Source organism: Caretta caretta, chromosome 5, assembly GCF_965140235.1.
Source record: "Caretta caretta isolate rCarCar2 chromosome 5, rCarCar1.hap1, whole genome shotgun sequence".
NCBI lineage: Eukaryota > Metazoa > Chordata > Testudines > Cheloniidae > Caretta > Caretta caretta.
The window spans coordinates 97,825,469-97,848,126 of record NC_134210.1 but is presented as its reverse complement, the minus strand read 5'-3'; the positions used below and the strand labels follow the sequence as shown (position 1 = coordinate 97,848,126).

General features: G+C 41.2%; 1 protein-coding gene across 1 annotated transcript in view; it reads right to left on the bottom strand.

Moving 5' to 3' along the window:
• Window positions 1-556: 556 nt before the first annotated feature.
• The window catches only part of TRPM6 (transient receptor potential cation channel subfamily M member 6), a 108,483-nt gene continuing 86,381 nt past the window's right edge, over window positions 557-22,658 (bottom strand). The window contains exons 33-36 of the mRNA XM_048851799.2: window positions 19,989-20,194; window positions 18,085-18,136; window positions 8,635-8,741; window positions 557-7,324 (exon numbers count right to left, since the gene is read on the bottom strand). Of these exons, the coding sequence (XP_048707756.2) occupies window positions 7,200-7,324; window positions 8,635-8,741; window positions 18,085-18,136; window positions 19,989-20,194 (490 nt within the window). The 3' untranslated portion in view covers window positions 557-7,199. The remainder of the gene's footprint in view (window positions 7,325-8,634; window positions 8,742-18,084; window positions 18,137-19,988; window positions 20,195-22,658) is intronic.

The window sequence follows — 22,658 nt, the reverse complement described above, 5'->3', positions numbered from 1 at the left end:
GTTTTAGCTTCCTAACTAAATCCCTGACACAAAAAGCATGTCAAAAGCTTTCTTTGCTGGAAATGAGTAGCTGGTTTTGTTTGTTGAGTGGGTTTTTCTTCTTTCTTTCTTTCTTTCTTTCTTTTTTTTAAACTCTTCAGGGGTTTTTGTCACATGGCTACATGACACAATCTGGAGGAAAATCATTTATTTTTAACGTTTGGAGAGAGAGAACAAATAAACTAATGCCAACTAAGCACATCAAGTTTTCCTTCCCCGTAACAATATGTGTACACTACAATTAGACATTCGCAGCTAGCCCGTGCCAGTACCACAGGGCTCAGGCTAAGGGTATGTTTAATTGCAGTGTAGATGTTCCAGGAACACTCCCACCACATGGGGTCCTTAGATTCCTGAAGACCATGTCAAAGCACAAGTTGAAACACCTCTTTGCATCTCCCTTCTAAGAACAAAAAACAGACAAAGCCAGATTCTCTCACGGTGTAAATTAGCGTAACGAATTGACTTCAACGGCACTCTAGTGATTTATATCAACTGAGACTCTGGCCCAAAGGTGTTTGTTTATACCAAATGCTTTATTTTCCACTCACACTACAGTTCCAGAACTATGGTTTAGGAATCATGCAGTCACTTCAAATTAATTCATGTTTGGTTTATAACAGCTTCTTCGTTTAGAAAATGATTACCAAGATTTTTATGTATTAAAAATGTAGGCAGATAAAGTGTAAAATCAGAGGCTTATTTTATGAACTGAGCTGTATTCACTAGCCCTGACTGTAACTAAAAAGACAGTGGAATTCTAATGGAAACAGAGTTTCCACTTTTTTAGATGGCGCAGTCACATGTGTGTAAAGAAGAATTACTATAATGGGGAAAAAAGAATTAAAAGGCACATGACAGAGACATAGAAATAAAATCTACTTATTATTTCAAGGTCCCAATTATTCCCAAAAATTCCCAAGTAAAAAATAACTTCCCATTATTTTCTGTATGTAGCTTGCTGCCTGTTTCCATTACCTTTAAGAAACATGTTCTGTGGTTGTACATTTATCAATGAAGAAATTGTTTTTATTTGTTTTCAGAACAGGATAAACCAGACCAACAAAATCACAAAAACCCTAAGTACGTTCATAGGAAATTATATATCGTATATCCCTCCTATCTTTTTTCACCAACAGTAAAGAAGTCACTGACTATGCCATGACCATTACAAAAGCACATGAGAATAGATTGCCTGAGAACAAGGTCTGAAACCTTTAAACTTCCCATATGTTTAAGCAAAAGTATCCAATGCAAATGGCAGCTGAGATTAGTGTACCATTTAGCTTTGAGTAATTTAACTTACTTCCTTACCCCAGTAAAGGTCTTTCACTCACATTTTTGATACGAGCCTGTAAATTCTTTGGTTCTGATTTAAAAAACTGCTTCTATGTAATGAATTCCTATGTAGGACCAAATCCTCCTTGTGAGTGAGTGAGTAAGGTGAGTTGGATTTGGCCCTGAGCCCACAAGCAGGGTAAACATTCTCCCAAATGTGTTTTTAATCTAAAACAAATCTTGAAATTTAAAATCAGACACTTCTGAGCCTAGACATGAATTATTTACTCTGCAGTGGGTGGCACTAAGTAACCAGAGAAAAAGCCCAATCCTGCATACCCTTTGCGCACATGAATGATCTTTGTTAATAAGGGGCCTGACCCTGTCCCCATTGAAGTCAACAGGAGTATTGACATTGATTTCAAAGGGACAATGTTAGCAGGAGTTTGCAGAATCTCAGAAATAGTTGATATTGACACTGAGGATTAAAGAAAAAAAATTCTCTAATTTTTCTTATTACACTTTACAATGCACTGTAAAAGAGACAGAAAAAAGACATTTTTAGTCAAAATATCAGATTTAAAACTATATGAAATGGAAATCAGCCCTTCTCAAATGTGTATTTTAAGTTAAGGTAAAAGTAATTAACAGCTATAGCTATTGAAAATTTACTACAGTGCATTGTGCATACATGGAAAAGATGAGTACTATGCTGGAAATGCAGCCTGAAACAGTTGTAAAGGCAGGCACTGTATTGCGGTTATAGCATTAGAGATTAAGCAGAGTTTGACATTGTACATGTTCAGATTAACTGCCTTTAAAAACATCTGTGATTTTCTTGGGCACTGTTAAAAGAATCCATGATTACTTTGATATATATTTACCTGGGCACGCATATACATTAGAAAGTAATGTCAAAATAATAAGCAAGTAACAATTTGCAGTTCACATAATTATAACCACTCATGAGAGTTACTGCAAATTTCAGAAGCCACAAATTCTTAAGAGGACAACAACTATTGTTTAAACAGTGTCGTAACTAAGGGTATGTCTACACTACGAAATTAGGTCGAATTTATAGAAGTCGATATTTTAGAAATCGTTTTTATATATTCGAGTGTGTGTGTCCCCACAGAAAATGCTCCAAGTGCATTAAGTGCATTAACTCGGAGTGCTTCCACAGTACCGAGGCAAGCGTCGATTTCCGGAGTGTTGCACTGTGGGTAGCTATCCCACAGTTCCCGCAGTCTCCGCTGCCCATTGGAATTCTGGGTTGAGATCCTAATGCCTGATGGGGCTAAAACATTGTCTCGGGTGGTTCTGGGTACATATCTTCAGGCCCCCGTTCCCTCCCTCCCTCCGTGAAAGCAGCAGCAGACAATCGTTTTGCGCCTTTTTTCTTGAGGAAATGAGATTCAAACGTTCGCGGTTCTTTTCCTGTCTTCCTGGCCAGTGCATCTGAGTTGAGAGTGCTGTCCAGAGCGGTCACAATGGATCACTCTGGGACAGCTCCCGGAGGCCAATACCGTCGAATTGTGTCCACAGTACCCCAAATTCGACCTGGCAAGGCCGATTTAAGCGCTAATCCACTTGTCAGGGGTGGAGTAAGGAAATTGATTTTAAGAGCCCTTTAAGTCGAAAAAAAGGGCTTCATCGTGTGGATGGGTGCAGGTTTACATCGATTTAACGCTGCTAAATTCGACCTAAAGTCCTAGTGTAGACCAGGGCACAGTCAAGGTTAAATACGTTGTAAGACTATTTTAAAGACTTCTGTGTAATCTTAAAAAGTCACTGGAAAGTCAGTTAGGCCCAAATTATGGCATCGATTCAGGAAAGTATCCCTATTCAAGGTGGCACTTACGCATGTGCCTAACTCTAAGGAATTAATTTAATTGATCTTAAACACATGCTTAAAATATGGATGGTTCAATATTTAGGAGTTCCTTTCCAATAATACAACACAGAACTGGCTTGAGCCCCCACCCAGTAATCGGGGAAAATTATACACCATCCCTGGGCGCCTCTGAGAGCCAATACTTCCTCACTCACAAGCACAGAGTCGTAAGAACATAAGAATGGCCATACTGGGTCAGACCAAAGGTCCATCCAGCCCAGTATCCTGTCTACCGACAGTAGCCAATGCCAGGTGCCCCAGAGGGAGTGAACCTAATGGGTAACGATCTAGTGATTTCTCTCCTGCCATCCATCTCCAGCCTGTGACAAACAGAGGCTAGGGATACCATTCCTTATCCATCCTGGCTAATAGCCATTAATGGACTTAACCTCCATGAATTTATCCAGTTCTCTTTTAATCCCTGTTATAGTCCTAGCCTTCACAACCTCCTCAGGCAAGGAGTTCCACAGGTTGACTGTGTACTGAGTGAAGAAGAACTTCCTTTTATTTGTTTTAAACCTGCTACCCATTAATTTCATTTGGTGGCCCCTAGTTCTTATGTTATGGGAACAAGTAAATAACTTTTCCTTATTCACTTTCTCCACACCACTCATGATATTATATACCTCTATCATATCCCCCCTTAGTCTCATCTTATCCAAGCTGAAAAGTCCTAGCCTCTTTAATCTCTCCTCATATGGGACCAGTTCCAAACCCCTAATCATTTTAGTTGCCCTTTTCTGAACCTTTTCTAATGCCAATATATCTTTTTTGAGATGAGGGGACCACATCTGTACGCAGCATTCAAGATGTGGGCATACCATGGGTTTATATAAGGGCAATAAGATATTCTCCATCTTATTCTCTATCCCTATTTTAATGATTCCTAACATCCCGTTTGCTGAAAGAAAAAGCAAAGAAAAGAATATTTTAAAGACGGGGGAAGTCACACAACATTAATTAGGAAAAATGCCACAAGCAGGATTCATAAACCTAAAACTGCGAGCAGGACACCCACCCCAGGGTGCGTGGGGTGGTGTCTTCTGCCTCGTGTTCTTGAGTTCTACAACCAAAAGTTCCTTTACTGTGTCCCTCTCTGCTCCCTCACCATACCACACTCACAGTGGTTGTCTTTGGTCAGTGAGGACCCAGAGTTCAGAGGTGCATCTGTGAGAGTTCACCTCCCAGCCAGATGAGCACTTGCTCTGGCTGGCCGCCCTGCCAGATGCTCTTCCTTGCTGCCCAGCCAGCCGACTGCTTGCCACTCCCACCAGCCACTTGTCAGTTCACCGCTCCCACCGGCCACTCCTCAGTCACCTTTTGCTGACACCTGCCTCTCTGCTGTGACCGCTACAGGTCAGTATCTTAATGATTGTCAGCTCTTATGCTGGGCAGAAACACTGCCCCACCACAAGTGATTTCAGCTCTTTTGAGCACTTAAAATAACAAAAGGCTCCTAATGGAACCTATTTAGCTCTATCTTTGAGCAGTGGGGAGGAACAGGTTAAATCAGACCAGGGACCCTTAGGGAGAGTCCCCACCGCCTGGCTGGGACACCTGTCCCCACCCCTCTTACTTTCACCGGGGTCTGGCATTTGAGCCCCGGGCTTAACGAGGTCCTTTCAGCTGAGGGTGACCCCTGCATTCGGGACAGGTTAAGCACAGTTCTTCTCCCCTTTATTCATACAATACAACAACACTGATAACAACTTTTCACTACTCCTGTATTTAGTACTAAAATGATTTGTAACCCAACACCAGCCAAAGTTGATCACTTTGAGCAACACCACTGTATCTGCTGTATATCTAGGCAGAGCATGTTCATGTAAATACTGTTTGCTCCTGAAGTCTCTCCCCATCCCAGCTAGCTGTCACAGGAGAAACTCATTCAGACCCTGCTTACATCTACATATACATTCTCTAAATGTACCAAATTCATGTCAAGTCATAGTGGGGCACAATGCTGCTCTCAGTTAAAGTAATGGGAGTTTTGTCACTGACTGCAATGGCAGCAAGATCGAGCCCCAGTAAATGAAAAACACTGGATTCCAGGGTGAAATCCTGAAGCTATTGAAGTCAATGACAAAATTCCTTTTTTTTTTCAATGGAGCTAGGATATTATCCCAGGTAGCTTAGCTATGCACTGACCTGTAATGGTCTGCTTCAGTGCATGATTTAGAAAGATATGCTGCCTGAAAGGAAACAAAATTACTGGTGCAATCACGTGACATTACAATCTTCTTCCACAGAGTCAACTAGAATGTCTTTGTTCACAACTTTCAGACACTCAAAGTCTCATGATGACTTCTGCAATGAGTGGTTCAGCAGCTACAAAATATAGTATAGAGAAAAACAGAAATGTAAGATTTGTTTTTTTGACGTTCCTATCCTTTTAAGTTCCAAAATTTGGCATTTCTAGCATCAACTATTTACAACAAGAAGAAGAAATCAGCTAATGCAAGATTTGGAATTTGATTGGAGGGGTTAAAGATTTTAGAAAGTGCAACGCTGGGGTCACTACGGCCCCAATCCTGCCAAGACGTGCTTACTTGTACCCCCTGCTTTGAGTAGTTCCATTGAAATCACAGTGCACAATTTAAGCACATGCATAAATCTTTGATCTACCACTGGATCTCAGTAGGAAAGAGCGAAAAGAAAATGTATCTCTACACCTACTCAATCACACTTTGGGAGAAAAGCCAAGTACCTACAATATTCAACTAAACACCCAAGCAAGTGTAATTTTATATTATTCATTAGGTTTTTTCAATTGTCTATTGTATCTTAAAACTTAAAGAATTGAGAGGGTTTTTTTTTTCAAATTACAGACATTTTCAAGAAAGACAAAATGCTATTTAAAAATTGAAATGTTTTGGTTGTAAAAAGTATAGTGCTTTTGCAGCGGATGAATTCACCTTCTGACCTATTCACATTTGGAAAGACATGCAGTTTCATTTCCAGTTTTCACTTTAATGGGATTTTTGGGATATGAAAAGAATGCAGGAATGGGCCATCATTGCACGGTGCAGTCCTCTCCCAAACTCACAGAATGAGGACTTTTGTTTACATGACTTTTAAACTCTTGAGCCCAGAGACTCAAGAGGTATTTCAGAACTTAAATCCCATGGGATTTAGGCAGCTAGATACACTGGAGAATCTTTATCATTGTTCTCACATGGCTCATCTCTGCATCCAAACTGCACTACAGAATCACCAAAAAACGTTTTCCCAGTTTTCTCCACACTGAACACACGGGGGCCATGTATACAGCTCTAGAGCTATTTATGCATATGCATACATACATTGTTTTACTGAAAGCAGGGATCAGGTAAGGTAGCAGGGAAATAAGCACCATATAATTCCTACTTGGGGAAATACAACTTTAAAAAAACAGCCCCATTTATTTTCCAAAATAAACACCGTTCAGCTTCATATCATATGTCCAGCTAAGGCACTGAAGTATAAATGAACTTTATTAGCAGGTAAGGCAGCCCCCTGTTCCAGTCTTTTTACTAAGCAGTATTACAACAAAGTACAAAAATCTTCAGTGCACTGAAAATAAAGAATTTCCTTTGGAAAACATGTGCCCCATTTACCTGTAGGATATCACTCTTGTGCATTTATGGGTTTGTCTATACTGTAATCAAAGGATGTGATTATAGCTTGAATACACATACTCCACCTAATCTAGCTATCTTGGGTCCCAGAACAGTTAACCCACAGTAGCGTGAGCTTCCCCCATGAATAATTACCCAGGGTTCTAGGCAGGCTCATACAAGCCACACTGAGACTCCTGCTGCCACAACTTCACTGCTACGGGACCTGACCTACATTAAAGCTAGCTCAGGAATGCCTACTTGACCTACAGTCATACCCTGTGGTTATGGTATAGACATACCCTAGATTTTGTCCTTTCAGACTGACAGGTGACAAAACTAAGTAAGGAGTGTTTTCAAGTGTTCAAAAGGCCAAAAGTCACCCTGCTTGATCACAGACGGGTATAATTTTCCAGAAGCTTGTCATCAGTAGCAACAGCACTCTCTGCTCCTGCCTCTGTCTCCACTTTGACAGCTGGATTGAGCCTTGCAGGGGTGTAGTCATTTCTTCTCATATCTGTGGGGGGAAACAAATTCAGTGACATGGACAGTAACTGTTTGAAGAATATACGCAGACTATGCAAAAGCCAGATCCTGAGGGTGAGAGTAAGGGGCACGTTAATCCTATATTGTGCTAGGGTGACCAGACAGCAAATGTGAAGAACCGGGACGGGGGTAGGGGGTAATAGGACCCTATATAAGAAAAAGACCCCAAAATCGGGACTGTCCCTATAAAATTGTGACATCTGGTCACCCTATATTGTGCATTGGGGGAGAGGGAGATGCTAAACTGACCTGACTCTTTCTAAAAGAGGTCAGCCCAGAGTGGGAGGAGATGCACTACAGGAGGACCCATGGATAGGCAGAGGGGGTGGTGAACTTACACAAATGTATTCTCCACTGTCCTACACTACTAGTTAACCATTTGCAAGTCCTGCCCCTTCCTCCCGCATCCCAATATCCATTGGCCACAGAGGCAAGCAACCCTATTCAGAATGAGGCAGCTATTGAAATCAGAGTATTTTTCATTAGAAAAAAAAAAAACATAGATAGCAATTCTCTGTCTTTCATCCGACACCATATTACAACACTTTTCACCCAGAACTGCAATTATTTTTGACACTCTGAGCCCCACAAAACAGATCTGATCTACATCACAATGAAAAGTACATTTCTAACAAATATAATGTATGTGATAGGTGGTTCCAAATACATAGAAAGCAAAAGCTGTGATATATGGAGCCAAGTTTGAAGGTAACATCTGCAAGCAGAGAAAGACTCACGGAGATCTCTCTGTGGGCTGCTGCTTTGCTGATTTTTACGGATTTTCTCAGACCCTTATTTAAACGCTAAAAATTATTGCTGTGGTAACTATATTGATCCCGCTGGAAAGTGATCTATCATTTTACATGGAGAAGAAAATAATTTAATGTGTGTTTAATGGTAGGGGTTCACATTATGAACTCCAGACCTCTGACTGATGGCTTCTAATTTAAAAATGATAGCCAGGCAAAAGAAAAAGGGAAGTTGAGTGCCAATCAGTGCAGCGCAGCTTCATCTGTGCATGCAAAGGGAGCTCCAGATCATCAGCTTTACTGAGGAAAAAGATAACCTGTCAGTGTTACTCAATCACAACTCACCAGAGTTCTAAGTCAATACCTGTTCTTAGTCATTTCAGGACCTTTGTTATTTTGGAGTTAGAAAGTTAGACATGGACTGGAAATAAGACACAACAGTATGCCCAATATGCCACCCATACCAGCTTCTACAGAACTCTGTTCTTAAAATGGATTTGCTCAGGAACATATAAAATCTTACAGTTCATACCAGGAAGTTTCAGCTTTCTGCAGCAGGAGTTACAACAGTGCTTTGTAATGAAGTTTTTAATTGCATGTTCCCCTAGGTTTGCTGGTCCAAACACCATCCTTCCAGATCTGAAAGAAATGAGAGAATATCAGTGAGCTGAAAGTTAAAGAAAGGATGTGCTTTATGCATTATCCCTTGGAATACTACTCTTTAGAATGTAGTGAAGCTGTTTCAGGGATAAGTTATTCAGTGAGACCATTTTTTCTGTGTAGCAAACCAAAGTACAACCAAAACCTTTTAAATAAATGGGGTCAAACCTTGTCTCCAGTGCACAACTGGGGAGATTAATGAAGTTATCCTCCTTCAACTCAGCCCATGGAGGAGTACCAGGTTACTCCCTGGCTACTTCTGTAACCTCAAAGGTCCAGGAATACTAATGGCCACTGTGCTCTGTCTCCACTGGGGAGAGAATCCCTGGTGGATTTACTCAGTCCCCACTAAAACCCTCTTGACAGAATTGTGATCTATGGTGCTCGGGGGGCATGGGCTCCTGGTGTGGACCTCCCTCCACCTACCCCACAACAGGACCATCATGGTTGTGCTGCACCAACTATTCTCCAGGCCTACAGAATGAATAGGATTGTGGGAGACATTAGCTACCAAAGAGGTGAAATTCAATGGAACTATGACCTGATTTAGGAAAGATCATTTAAACAAATACAGTTCCAGCGTTTGCAAACAGAAAGAAATTTCCTAAAACAAGAAGAACTCTATTTACACCAACATCTATTAAGAATACAGTGCATTGCTAGTAAACAAGGCTCTTCAATTATCTGCTTCCAACTGTACTCATTTCTGTATTCCTACATTTTCTGGGAAATTCAGCAATGTAACCAAATTCATTTGTGGAAGCATATAGCATATTCTGGATGAAGCTGACAAAATAACAAATAGACTAAGATAAACCAGACATGTATTAGAAGAACTGCATAATTATAACAGATTCTTAATGTCGTTTGAAAGATCAGTGTTCATTAATTTTAATATTTCTCCACCATTATTCTCGAGGATTTAATTGACATTCTAGACATCATGGAACAGAGCACATAAGGAACACTTCCAAAGAAACTTTATGAAAGCTAATATTTTATTTTAATGACATGCAGAGTGGAAACAACACATTTTAAAATCTGAAATCAATTATAGCTCAGAAAAGCAGACCTGAAAAAAAGAATCTGACTCTCACAAATCTCTACTCTCCACACAAAAACACATCAATCACCTCAAAGGAGAGCAGCTTTCAAAAAGGGCATGGTCAAAAATTGACTTTTCCCATATATATATATATATATATATATATATATATATATAATGAATCCCCATTTCCCCTGGAGAGAAGTACAGTGGTTACAAAGAAGAAACACCAAACCTAGAATGGGAGGCCTGATAACAACTTAATGTCTGGCTGAGAAGCAGAGACTGTTCCCAGGCTCATTCAAGGAAATAACACAACTAGGACTAGTTCTAGTGTCCTCTATGGCTCCTTAGTGCCACAGAAATAGAGTAGAAGCTGCAAGGTATTAAAGTGCCATCAAAGCACTTTGAATACCATGGTATGTGGTAGTCACTTTTGGCTTTTGGTCCAATTTGGTAAAGTGCCAACAAGTTGCAGTCATAGGGCTTGTCTACACTGGCAAGTTTTATTGCCAAAAACTGCCTTTTGGCGACAAAACAGCATGAGCCTACACACTATAATGGGACTTTTGTCGTAAAAAATGCCCAGTTTGACAAAAAACTTCCACCCCTACCAGAAACTTTTGTCTGTTCCCCTCCCTTTATTGTGGACAAAGAGCCAGTGTAGACACTGCTGATTGTTTTGTCCACAGAACTGGCTTCCGCCAGTATCCCACATTGCCTGCACTGATTGCTGTGCTCAGTGTTTTGATCTCTGCTGCCCTGCAGGCATGTGCCCCTCCCCTTTCAAAGCAGCAGGAAGTATCTGTGTGCTGCTCCCTTTGGGGAACAAACAAAGAGCAAATCATTGGAATGCTCCTGTTCTGCCCTGCACTAGGAATGCAGCAGCAGGCAGACTGCTGCTGCAGGGGAGGGGGACAGACTGCCATGCTGCTTTGCCCTTTCTCAGCACCGAGAGCTCACAGAGCTACTCATGATGCTGCTCTCGGCAGTTGAGGGTGCTGTGGGAGAACTCGGAGAGAATCCCAAGATGCGCAGAGATCAGCTCTTCCCTCCCTCAACACTGCACTGTGGGATACATACCCACTGTGCATTGCTCACCCTGTCAATGATGGTGTCCCCAGTGTGGACATGAGCTGTCGACAGAGGGAGCAAGTGTGAACACCCTTTGGCGATTTTTGTTTTGTCGACTTTTGGGTGTCGACATAAGTTTTGTCAACAAAACTTGGTAGCGTAGACAAGCCCTTAGGCACTCTTGTAAGTAAAGCAGCATGCCTGTGCTAATGCAGTGTGAGTCCGTCCCCCGCAGTGCCTAGACCACAACAAAGTTGAGGAGTCTGAGCTGCCTCTGAACTAATGGACCTCGTCTGTCAGCTCAAGCTATACTGGCTCGTGCTTTCAGATATGGAGGTCCTGCATTCAAGCCATGTAGATGGCCTGTCCAGCACACTGAAGGGAAGCCTAGTTCTGTACAAATGCGCTAGAAAAGTTTTATTTTGGCCCTTCAGACACATGCTGATGGCCCTTCAGACACCTCTGCTTGCTGGTGTTCCAACCGCCTACCTTGGCATCTGCGTGGAGATAGTGGGAGTTCTAACTCCTACTGCCTTTAACCACAGCCATCTCCTTTGTCTTATATCTTTTTATACCCTCCTGTGGCATGTTTTTCTTGCTACAAGCCTGTTCATCAGCTCTCTCAGTATGTAAGTTATGCCAGGCTAATGCTGCTCATCCTTATTTGCTAACTTGAAACATAAACCCCTATTTACAGCACCTCTGAATCTGCATTGCTGTCATGATGCAACTCCTGTGCCTGCACATGCCTTATAGGCATAGCCTTGTGCTGTTGGTAGTGAAAATTGCTAGATCCTGTCAGGAGCACCAGGAGGCACTATTCATCAGAGAGTTCCCCCCCGAGCTCTGGTGTACAGCAAAACACATGAGATTGCAGGGACTGAAACTGTCTGGACACTGGCCCCGTATTTTCCTGGAAATAAAGTTTCAGCTATTTATATTTTGGCCTGGAATCCAAACTGCATCAATTTTCACACTGCACACCTCATGTACCACACACATAGGTCACATCCTTGGCTGACTTTGATCAGTTTAGCTCTGTTGAAGTCAATTAAGCTATGCTGATTTACAGCAGCTAAAGATCTGGCCCTGGGTTTATTATTGGCCACCCTTTCTAAATACTTCTGTAATTTTCATCACTGAACTAGTGTATAGAAAACTACAGAACTGTTGTGACAAATATCATCATGCCATCATAGAGGGGCGGGTCTTGGCATTGAAAACTCCATTTTAAAGGCAATGGTAGAATGCACGAAAGAAAAGACCCATTATGAGATAATGGCATAAATCTCCCACACAAATTACTTTAAAAATGAATCCCAGAATCAATGGAACTAAAGAAACAACACATTAATAATAATTATAATGATTATTAGTAGTACTAAAATATGCACCAGCCCCATCAGTCAGATGTCACCCACTCTCTTATGGTATCTAAGAGAATATGAGCTCAAAGACATGCCTTTGAGTCTTGCTAGCAACTTTTCAAGCAGCATGCAATTTTTGGAGAAATAAGTCATCGATAAAGGAAAACATAAAACAGACCCCAATACTCTGGAATTTTTCCCTTGTGAGTGAGTGAAGGAGAAAGTTAAGAGTGAATTTTAAAGTTTGGGTTTTTTTAGGAAGTATATCTCTGGAATGATCACTTTACACAAGTATATTGCTAGCTGCATACAAGCGCCATCTATAGCTTCATTGTCATATTCTCTCAGATCACCAAGTCAAAACAACACTATTTTGCTTATTGCAGTTCTTAAGATTTCCCCTAACACATGAAGAGCAAGCTGGTTTTTTTGCTTCATTAATCAGTGTCTGCTATAACTCATCTTTAGCTAATATACTGAATGCCTTTTAAATGCAAACTGTATAACTCGTTTTTATTAATCTGGGTGTAATGCTTTAAGTGTCCATAAATGATGGAAGGTACTTACCCTTCATAACTGGAGTTCTTCAAGATGTGTGGTTCCTATCTGTATTCCACTGTGGGTACACATGCATTCCATGTGCCTGAGTATCCATTGGTCCATACCCTTGCTTTCCTGATGCTCTGTGCTGATTGCGTAAGGGGAAAAGTCAACCAACACATCTCCAGATCCTCCTCTTAGCACAAATCAGAGATGATCCTTAGCAGAGAGAAAGGAGGGCACATAGTGGAATACAGACAGGGACCACACATCTCGAAGAACTCCAGTTACAAAAAGTACGTAACTTCCCTTTCTTCTTTGAGTGCTGGTCCCTATGTGTATTCCACTGTGGGTGACTGACAAGCAGTACTCAGTGAGAAGGAGGGTGCGATGATGGAGGAGGTCTGGTTGTTTGTAGAACCACTGTTTTCATTCTACTATGGCAACAAACAGCCGGGTGACTTTCCAATCTGTTTTGTTCTCTATAGGTAAAATGCCAATGATCATCTCACATCAAGGGAATAAAATCTTTTCCTTTGCTGGCAGCGCAGGGTTTTGGGAAGATCAGAAGTAAGTGGATAGTCTGGTTTATGTGAAATTCCAAAACTACTGTAGGGGTAAATTTTGGATGTAGTCATAGCAAGACTTTGTCATTATCAAATAGTGTGTAATAAGGATCTGCCGTTAGGAACCCCAGTTCACCTGTCTGCCTGGCCAAGGTGATGGCAATGAGGAAAGCAACCTTCATAGACAGATGAAGCATTGAACAGGTAGCCAGGGCGTTGAAAGGTGGCTTGAAAAGTGATGAAAGTACTAAATTAAGGTCTCATTGAGGGGTTAGTTTTCTTATTGGTAGGAAAGCTCTAATTAAACACTTTAAGAACCTAGAGGTGATTGGATGAGTAAATACAGAGAGTCATTTATTGGAGGGTGACATGACCTAATTGCCTATAGGAAAACCCGCATCGAGCTAAGGGAAAGACCCATCTTCTTGAGGGTAAGGAAGTAATCAAAGATATCAGGACTACCTATTGTAACAGGAGACATACTGTGGTGCTGGGCCCAGACAGAAAAATGCTTCCACTTGGCTAGGTAACATTTTCTGGTGGAGTCCTTTCTGCTTTAGTGAGAACGACTTGCACAGTTTCTGAATAGGAATGTTCTAGATCCGACACCCATCCAAATACCAACCCGGGAGGTGAAGAGCTTCTCGGGTGGGATTTCTGATCATGAGTCAAGAGGTCCTTGAAGGGATGAATGCTGATGGATAGCTGGGCCGACACATGCAGGAGACCTGGGAAGCAGAACAGTTCAGGTCATTTGGACACAATGAAAATGGTTCATGCTCTGTGCTGTCAAATCTTTCGCAAAACTTGAGGAAGTAGTGGTATAGGAGGAAAGGCATAGTTCAAAAGGTCTATCCAAAGAAGTAGAACAGCATCACCACTGAATAACTGGCCCTGAGCTCCCTTGGAACGGTATGTGCTGTACTTCCCATTTGTCTGGGAGCAGGTCCCAGGTAGGCTCCCCCTGAGCAAAGATGCTGTTTACCACTGAGCTGTGAGGCACTCACTTATGATCAGTGGCAAAGTACCTGCTGATGCTGTCTGCCAGTGAATTTTGGGCTCCAGGGCAGTACACTGCTGATAGAGTGATTGTGATTCTTCCAGTTCCATACATTGACCTCTACTATACACAAGGCAATGGAACTTACTCCTCCCTGTTTGTTTATGTAGAATATGGTTGTCATATTGTCTGACATTATGAGAGAGCATAAGATTGAATTAGTGGTAAGAATGCCCTGCATGCTTCTCCGACTGCTCTGCATTCCACAAGATTTATGTGCATTCTGGTTCCCAAGCCATCCAAGTGCACTGTGCTATGTGACTGTCCATGTGCATCCCCAAACCTAACAAGCAGGCAGCTGTGATTATTGTCCTGTTGGGTGTGGGGGATAGGAAAGGAATGCCTATGCATATTTGTGCAGAATCTTTTCACCAAATCAGAGAGGCCCTTATCTTATTGGGGATTGTCACTACAGTGTTCATGCTGTGTTTGCTCAGTATACATACTGTTTGAAGCCAAGCGTAAAGGCATGGAGATGGATGAACAGCAGTATGTAAGTAGATGATGGCATGTGACCTAGGAGAGTAAGGCAAATCCAGACCAATATCAGAGGATTGTGCATAACCTGATTTATTGGGTTGCCCATGACTTGGAATCTAAGTCATGGGGAGCTAAGCCCTTGTTTTGAATCTAAGGTCACTCCCATGAAATCTATAGTCTGAGCCAGAGCCAGGATAGACTTTTGCATGTTCACAGAGATTCCCAGGGATTCTAGGAGATGAAGCAGAGATGAGGTTGACATTATGACTTCTGAATATGTCCTGTCCGTAAGAAGCCAATCATGTAGACACTGGAAGATGGTAGAACCACTCAGTCTAAATTGTGTGGCTACTACAGAAAATAATTTTGTAAAGACGCTGGGTGTAGTTGCTAGACCAAACGGGAATACCCTGTATTGACAGTGGTCAGGACCCACCACAAATATGAGGAATCTATTGTGCGAAGGGTGAATATCCACTGAAAGTACATGTCTTTTATATCGAGAGTTGTGAATCATTTGTTTTTTCTAGGGATGTTATTACTGATTCCATGTAGAATTGTAGCTTATGAACGAAGACCTTGAGTCACCACAGGTTGACAATGGGTCTCCACCCACTTGGCTTTTTGGGACTACAAAATATTTGAAATAAAACCCTTTTCCTTGATGATAAAGAGGTACATACTCTATTGCTCAGCATTTGTGGAGGGGTGTTATCTCCTGAAGGAGGATCTCCTCCTTTAATGGACCTTGAAAAGGGATACAGAAAGAGGTAGTGGAGGGGGTAAAGAGAGAAACTCGATGATATAGCCAGATGGATGATATCCAGCACCCACTTGTCTGTTGTTATTGACCTCCAATTGTGGGGAAATTATGGTAGGCATCGACAAAAATGGATCTCGAAATTGGATGGAGATGGCATCAACGTTAATTTGCAGTTCCCCAAAGTACCATCAAAAGAATCTTTTGGCTGGGTGACTGCAGTAGAAGTGAATGGGGCAAAGTATCTTGATTTCTGCACCTTCTGGCATATGTGAGGTGGCTCATAACAGGAACTGGTGGTAGAAAGGCTGTGATAAAGACCTCTGCTTGTAAGGTTGCTTCTGGTACTTCTTCTTCAGGGCTGGTGTATACATACCCAGGGAACAGAGGGTTGCCGCCCTAGAGTCCTTTAGTGAATGCAAAGACTCATCTATTTGCTCATTAAAAAGATTGACTTCACTGAAAGGCAATCCTGTGCAGTGTTCTGTACCTCTCTGGGGAACCCCGCAGACTGTTGCCAAGATTCCTGGTGCATCACTATAGCAGTCACCATGGTTCTTGAACCAGCATTGACTTTTGCTTGTAACAAGGTTCCTACAACCAATCTGCCGTCACCCAATAAGGGCTTGAAATTGAGCCCTGTCCTCCCGGGGTAATTAGTTTTTACAGGCCAAGAATGTAGAATAGTTCAAAAAATCATATTTGGCCAGAAGGTCCTGGAATTTAGAAATTCTAAATTGGAGGCTGGTGGAAATAGACTCCATTCTCTCCATAAGGTCCAAATATTTGGCTTCCTCATCAGCAGAGGTGACCCCTGGTGGTGTTGTCTGGACCTTTCCATGACCACTTGGACAACCAGGAAGTTCAGGGCCAGGTGGGAAAACAAGAACTCTATTTTCTCAGAGGGGACAAATTACAGCTTTTCTGCCCTCTTGAAGGCAGGGCACAGATAGCTGGCATATGCCATACTGGTTCCAGTATGGCCTCTTTCAGTGGGAGAGCTACTGAGCTGGATCCTAAAAGCTGTAGGAGGCCCAGGAGGTTGTGTTGTGAGTCCTAGGCTTCCTCTAAGGGGATTTAGAGCTCTTCTGCCCCTCTCTGAACCAGCTTTTGGAATTGTCTGTGGTCATCAGGAAGAGACAGCAAGACTGGAGCAACCGGTTCATCCTCCTCCTCTTCCACAGGCTCAGGAGTTTCCATCTGACCTCTAGGAGGGGAGGGATGGCAAGACTCCCTGTTGACTCATACGGACTCTGGGTACTGTGCATATGGGTCCTGTGGCCCCAAGTAAGGCCTGTATGAGGGGTCAAAAGTAGATTGTCTTATATTTGTTGTGAAACACCTAGCACATTTTTTCAATAATACATATATAGTATATATAATCAAAATGTGATAGTAATTACTTATTAATGTTGTGCGAATGTTTATTAATTACTAATGTTATTGATAATACAAATAATATTAGTCATAATAATGGTTTTGGAGACAGGAGATCATGTTTTTAATTCCAATTCTGGAATTGACTTGTTCTGTGTCCTGGGCAAGTCATTTAATATTTCTGAACTTCAGTTTCCCCTTTTGTGAAATTGGGTTAATGATATGTACCCAGTACTTAGGGTACTGTGAGATCTAACTGGAGACAAGGCTTGATCCAACACTCTGATCCATACAGATCATCCATACATCTGTCTGTGTGGAGCCACGCTGACCTGGGGCCTCTGTGCAGGTTAAGGGCTTGTCCACACAAACATTTAGTTCACACAGAGCTGGGGAGTGAATACACCCCTGACTTGGTCTGTCACGCACTAACTGATCCAATGGGATCTAACAGTATAACAGTATACTCTGATCTACTCTGCTTTGAAACAGGAGTAGATTAAAGTGCACTAACCAACTTCTGGTGCACATCATCAGGGTCCACATGGACAGTTAGCATGCAGTATATTCACATCCCAGCTTGCTGTGAACTCAGTGTTCAATGAAGTCAAGCCCCAAGTGTCATAATTTAAGGTCAGAAGGGGCCATCAGATCATCTAGTATGACCTCTTGTACACCCCAGGCCAGAAACAAAACCATTGTGTCTCCCCATATGGATCAGAGCCATTGTATATGAAGTGTTGTGTATATAAAAAGCACTATTAACAATCCTGTTGTGAAACCAGGAATCTTGTGTGCCCAGTTCCCTCCCCATTCTCCTAGATCATGTATAATTATTCAGTTGGAACTACACCATCTGGAAAAAAAACAGAACTACTACATTCAAATCAAGTATTTAACTCCCGACTAAAAAAAAAAATAATAATCAAAAACACTCATTGAGAATGTAAATATACACTTAAAATACACCATTAACTATCAATTGTCTGAAGTGAATTACATCAAACACCTCATGTTCTGAAATGACAGCTAATAAAATGACAATAAACTTACTGCTTGCCTTCAGGTTTAATAACAGATGGATCTGTAAGGACTTCCCCAACACCTACAGTAAATTAGAAGAGAGTGTTACAAGCAAAGATTGTTTTTTTTAAATATCATGTTATGAAATCATAACCAATGTAAATACCAATTTCCTCTATAGACTCTAAATTTACACTTAAGGTAGAAATAAAATGCTAAACTATTTGTTAAAAATAGACAAATGAATGTTAATTGTTCTCACCCCATTCCTGATATTATGTGCTGGTCGATTTATGAATGGATAGGCTAGAAACTTACCCAAATGATTCTATACTATGAAACCATGGAAAGAGTTGCCAAAACTGTTGTAACTACAGTAAAATGAGGCCAAATCCTGAGGCCTGTATTCATGATTAATAGCACCTTATTTCATTATTAAAATCCCGTTGATTTCAATAGGACCACTCAAGGGGAAAGGTGCTATTCAAGGTGAGTAAGGGTATCAGAATATGTCCCTTTATTTAGATGCTGTGCTGTGAGGATACTGGGGTCTATTCTCCCCTGACCTTCTGGTGGTGGTTACAGTAGAGTTAGATAGGTAACTCCAATCAGTGCTAATAGGCGTTTTATGGTAAATCAGTGGAAGAACAGATTCCTTTGTTCTAAATTCCTCTCTTCAACCAATGCCCCATTAGCGCTTATGGGATTCTACTTTAAAAAGTCATTGCCTTATATCTTAGTAAATGATTGGGCTGCTGATGTACAGGAAAACTTCCATGAACATTAGCATCCAATTATTTTAATTCCCACGGTCCATTCGTGACAAACTCATGTGCTGCAATGGATACAGGTAGATAGGTAAAGAATAGCTATAACTATTGTGCTCCCCGTATATTAAAACACCTGAAAATTTGTAACACATTCCAATGACAATGGGCCTTTCTTAATACAGAATATATTTAAATAAAAGTTATAATAAATATAGTTATAGATATTGTGTGTGTGAGAGAGAGATTTTTACACACACGCACATCCCTTTAGTTGCACGTTTCCAATAGACAGACTAGTCTGCCTGGAATTCCAACAGAAACAGATTTTGTGCTCTGATTAGAGAGCTCCAGTTTAGGGACAGCCAATCTAGTATGGACAAACTGAACGCTGACCCATACCTAAGTCAGACCTTTTCTTAGGTTTAAAAGAATTTTGTAAAGGCAAAATTTTGAAGGCAAGCATGGACTTAATGGTTTATTTTGCTTGACCAGGAAGTCTTACTGTAATTCACAGCTTCTGAATGCTGTAAAATGTAAATATGATAAGCTTACGCCTAGCAGTGCAAATTGCCCTTGATAGGAGTGAGAACCAATGATGTTTAAACTGCGCAATGGATGGTGTTCGTTTTCTGTACACTGTCAAATATTTATTTTTTTAAATATACTGTGTTCCCCTTTACACATGTGTTGTAAAGTGATCATACCACACACTGTGTTCTTTTGAGGAGCCACCAGGCTCTGTGAATAGTTCTCAGAACTTCAACTTACTTAAACTGTTTACAGTTTTATTAATGAAAAATATAAAAAAAAACTGATGCCAGTTTTCAGCCTTCCGATGAGAAAAATGTGTTTTTGTTACAAATATTTAACAATCTTCATCAACATTAACATGTGAAGTGGCTTTTATACAGCCAATTGAAATGTTACTGCGCATTGTTTTAGTACACGGTGCTTGTACACCTAAACTAGATATATGGGGCCAGATACTGTTCTCATTTACACCTACATTCAGAGTAACTCCATGGATGTCTTTGGAGTTGCTCAGGATTGACATGGATGTAAATGGGGGCAGAATTTGCCTCTTTTTCTCTAAGTTGAATTCAACATTGTTTTCTTAGTGGCATCTCTAAGTTATATAATAAACTGTTACATTTTGGCAGTCACCTTGCAAATCCAGGACAAGGAGCTCCCCTCGGGTGTACTCGTAGGTCCAGTGAGAGAAAGCCAACATCGTCTCTTCCAGCAAATTGCTGGGGGAAATCTCATCCCCGTTGTTGTTGTTGTACTTGCAGAACTCACCCGTCATGTACTTCTCTATGGTAAGCCACTGATTGGCTGAATGGCAATATATTAAAAAAACCTCCAGAAACCTGTGGGTAAAAATGTTGTCAGTCAGGAGCTGGCAGGATGATGAGTGTCCTGGCAGTCTGGTCACAATTATTACGGAGCAGAGCAAATATACTGAAAAGTGGGGCACTACTCCACCATTTACAAACTTCAAACCTCTCAGAAAACTCTCAGCAGCAGAAGATAACAAATGGTGGATAGCAGGAAGTCATTCCTGAGAGATGTAACCTACTGGAGTAGACAGTTCAGAGAATGATCTCAAACCAAAGCCATTCTGTGGACAGGAGTGTCAGTGGACAAGAAGCGTATGCTGAGTAAACCAGGAAATGCTATTGGTACACTAGCTAATCTCTACAGCTACATCTAGGCTACGAGCTAAGGGTGTTATTCCCCTGTTCACGTACACATACTTGCCCTTGATCTCATTGATCTAGCACAAGTATTATTAGCAGTGTAACTGCATTAGCGTGGGTAGCAGCCGTGGAGGCACAGGCCAAGTACGGACCCCCTGGTTTCAGGCAGGTTTGTACTTGGCACAGTTAAGCCATGACTCCATTGCCACTACTCATGCTATCACAGCAACACTCCTATTTACACTTGCTCTTGTTCAAGGAGAGCTAGCGCGGGGTATGTGTACTCACGCAGGTGAATCACTCCCCTACCTCGTAGTGGAAGCATAGCATAAATAGATAGACTGAAATCTTTAAGATTAATTAAAGAAATGCCCTTGAACAACAACTGCTATAAAATGCTAAGTCAGGACCCCTTGGGAAAGTTAATTTACCATCACACACCATTTTGTAAAAGAGGTGCAAAGTTGCAGTCCTTCCCCTGCGAAAGCCTGATGATAGTCTTCAAAATAACAAAAAAATCCTCATTTTTATAAGACACACTTGGGCTCATAGGACGCACTATGTTACACCTGATAATCTACTCAGTATAAATCAGGAGAAGCTCCACTAAAGTCAGTGGAATTGGGGTTTACTCCAGTGTAAAACTAATGAGAGAGGATATTTAGTGTCTAGGTTCTCTTTGTTAAGATGGCTCAAATCTTCCTTTCTTCTGCAGAAAGAAAGGAGTAAAATTATGCATGCAGTTTTTTGTTTTGTTTTTGCGGGTTGGGGGGGGCATTGTTTGTCTTTTTGAGGGTCTCTCAAAGTCACAGGGTTCCTCTCAAACTCAAAAACTTTCTTCAAAACAAGCCAGTCTAAAGATATCCAGTGACCAGTAATGCTCACAGATGCCACAGTATCTAAGTAATGGGGTGAACAGGGAGAATATTCATAGACCTTAAGGCCAGAAGGGACCATCGTGAACATCTAGTCCAGTGGTTCTGAACCTGGTGTAAACGTATCCCTGGGGGTATGCACAAGTCTTCCAGGGGGTACATCAACTTATCTAGATATTTGCCTAGTTTTACAACAGGGTACATAAAAAGCACTCACAAAGTCAGTACAAACTAAAATGTCATACAATGACTTATTTCTACTGCTCTATATACTGAAATGTAAGTATAATATTTATATTCCAATTGATTTATTTTATAATTATATGGTAAAAATGAGAAAGTAAGCAGTTTTTCAGTAATCGTGTGCTGAGACACCTTTGTATTTTTATGTTTGATTTTGTAAGCAAGTAGTTTTTAAGTGAGGTGAAACTGGGGCTACGCAAGACAAATCAGACTCCTGAAAGGGGTACAGTAGTGTGGAAAGGTTAAGAGCCACTGATCTAGTCTGACCTCCTGCATATCACAGGACACAGACCCTCACCCACCCACTTCTATAGTCAGCCCATAACCTCTGGCTGAGTTACTGATGTCCTCAACTCTACACTTAAATACGTCAAGTTACAGAAAATCCACCATTTACCATAGTTCAGATGAGCAAGTGACCCATGTCCCACTCTGCAGAGGAAGGCAAAAAACCCTCTAGGATCTCTGCCAATTTGATCTGGGGGGAAATTCCTTCCCGATCCCAAGTACTGAACCACAGTTCTATATTGTTATTCCTATTTGGAAAAAATAGGAAAAAATTGCTCATAAAGGTAACAAAAAACAGCATACAGTGAGATGGAACTGGCTTGTGTAGAAGTGTGGCTGCTACTGAATGAGAGATCAGAAATATACTTGTTTTCTCCCAAGAGTATTTCTGGGTACTGGGTAATGGGAATGTTTTGGGGACAGGATCAAAAGCTCATGGTTTCCACATCTGATGCTGCATATTCGCCCCTGATGTAGTAATGATATAATACAAAGAGATCATATCCATGCCCACTGAAGTAAATAGAAAGACTCCCACTGACTTCAATGGGCTCTAGATCAAGCCCTACATATAATCCTAAATTGTAACACACATGAGGTCATCATTCCCACAGAAGCACAGGTTTTAACAGTGGCATTTCTAGAAATGGCATAGAAAAAACAAGGCTGTGACCAAAAGAGAAGGAAAAGCATTGGTGCACATAACAAAATATGTGCCCTAATTATGG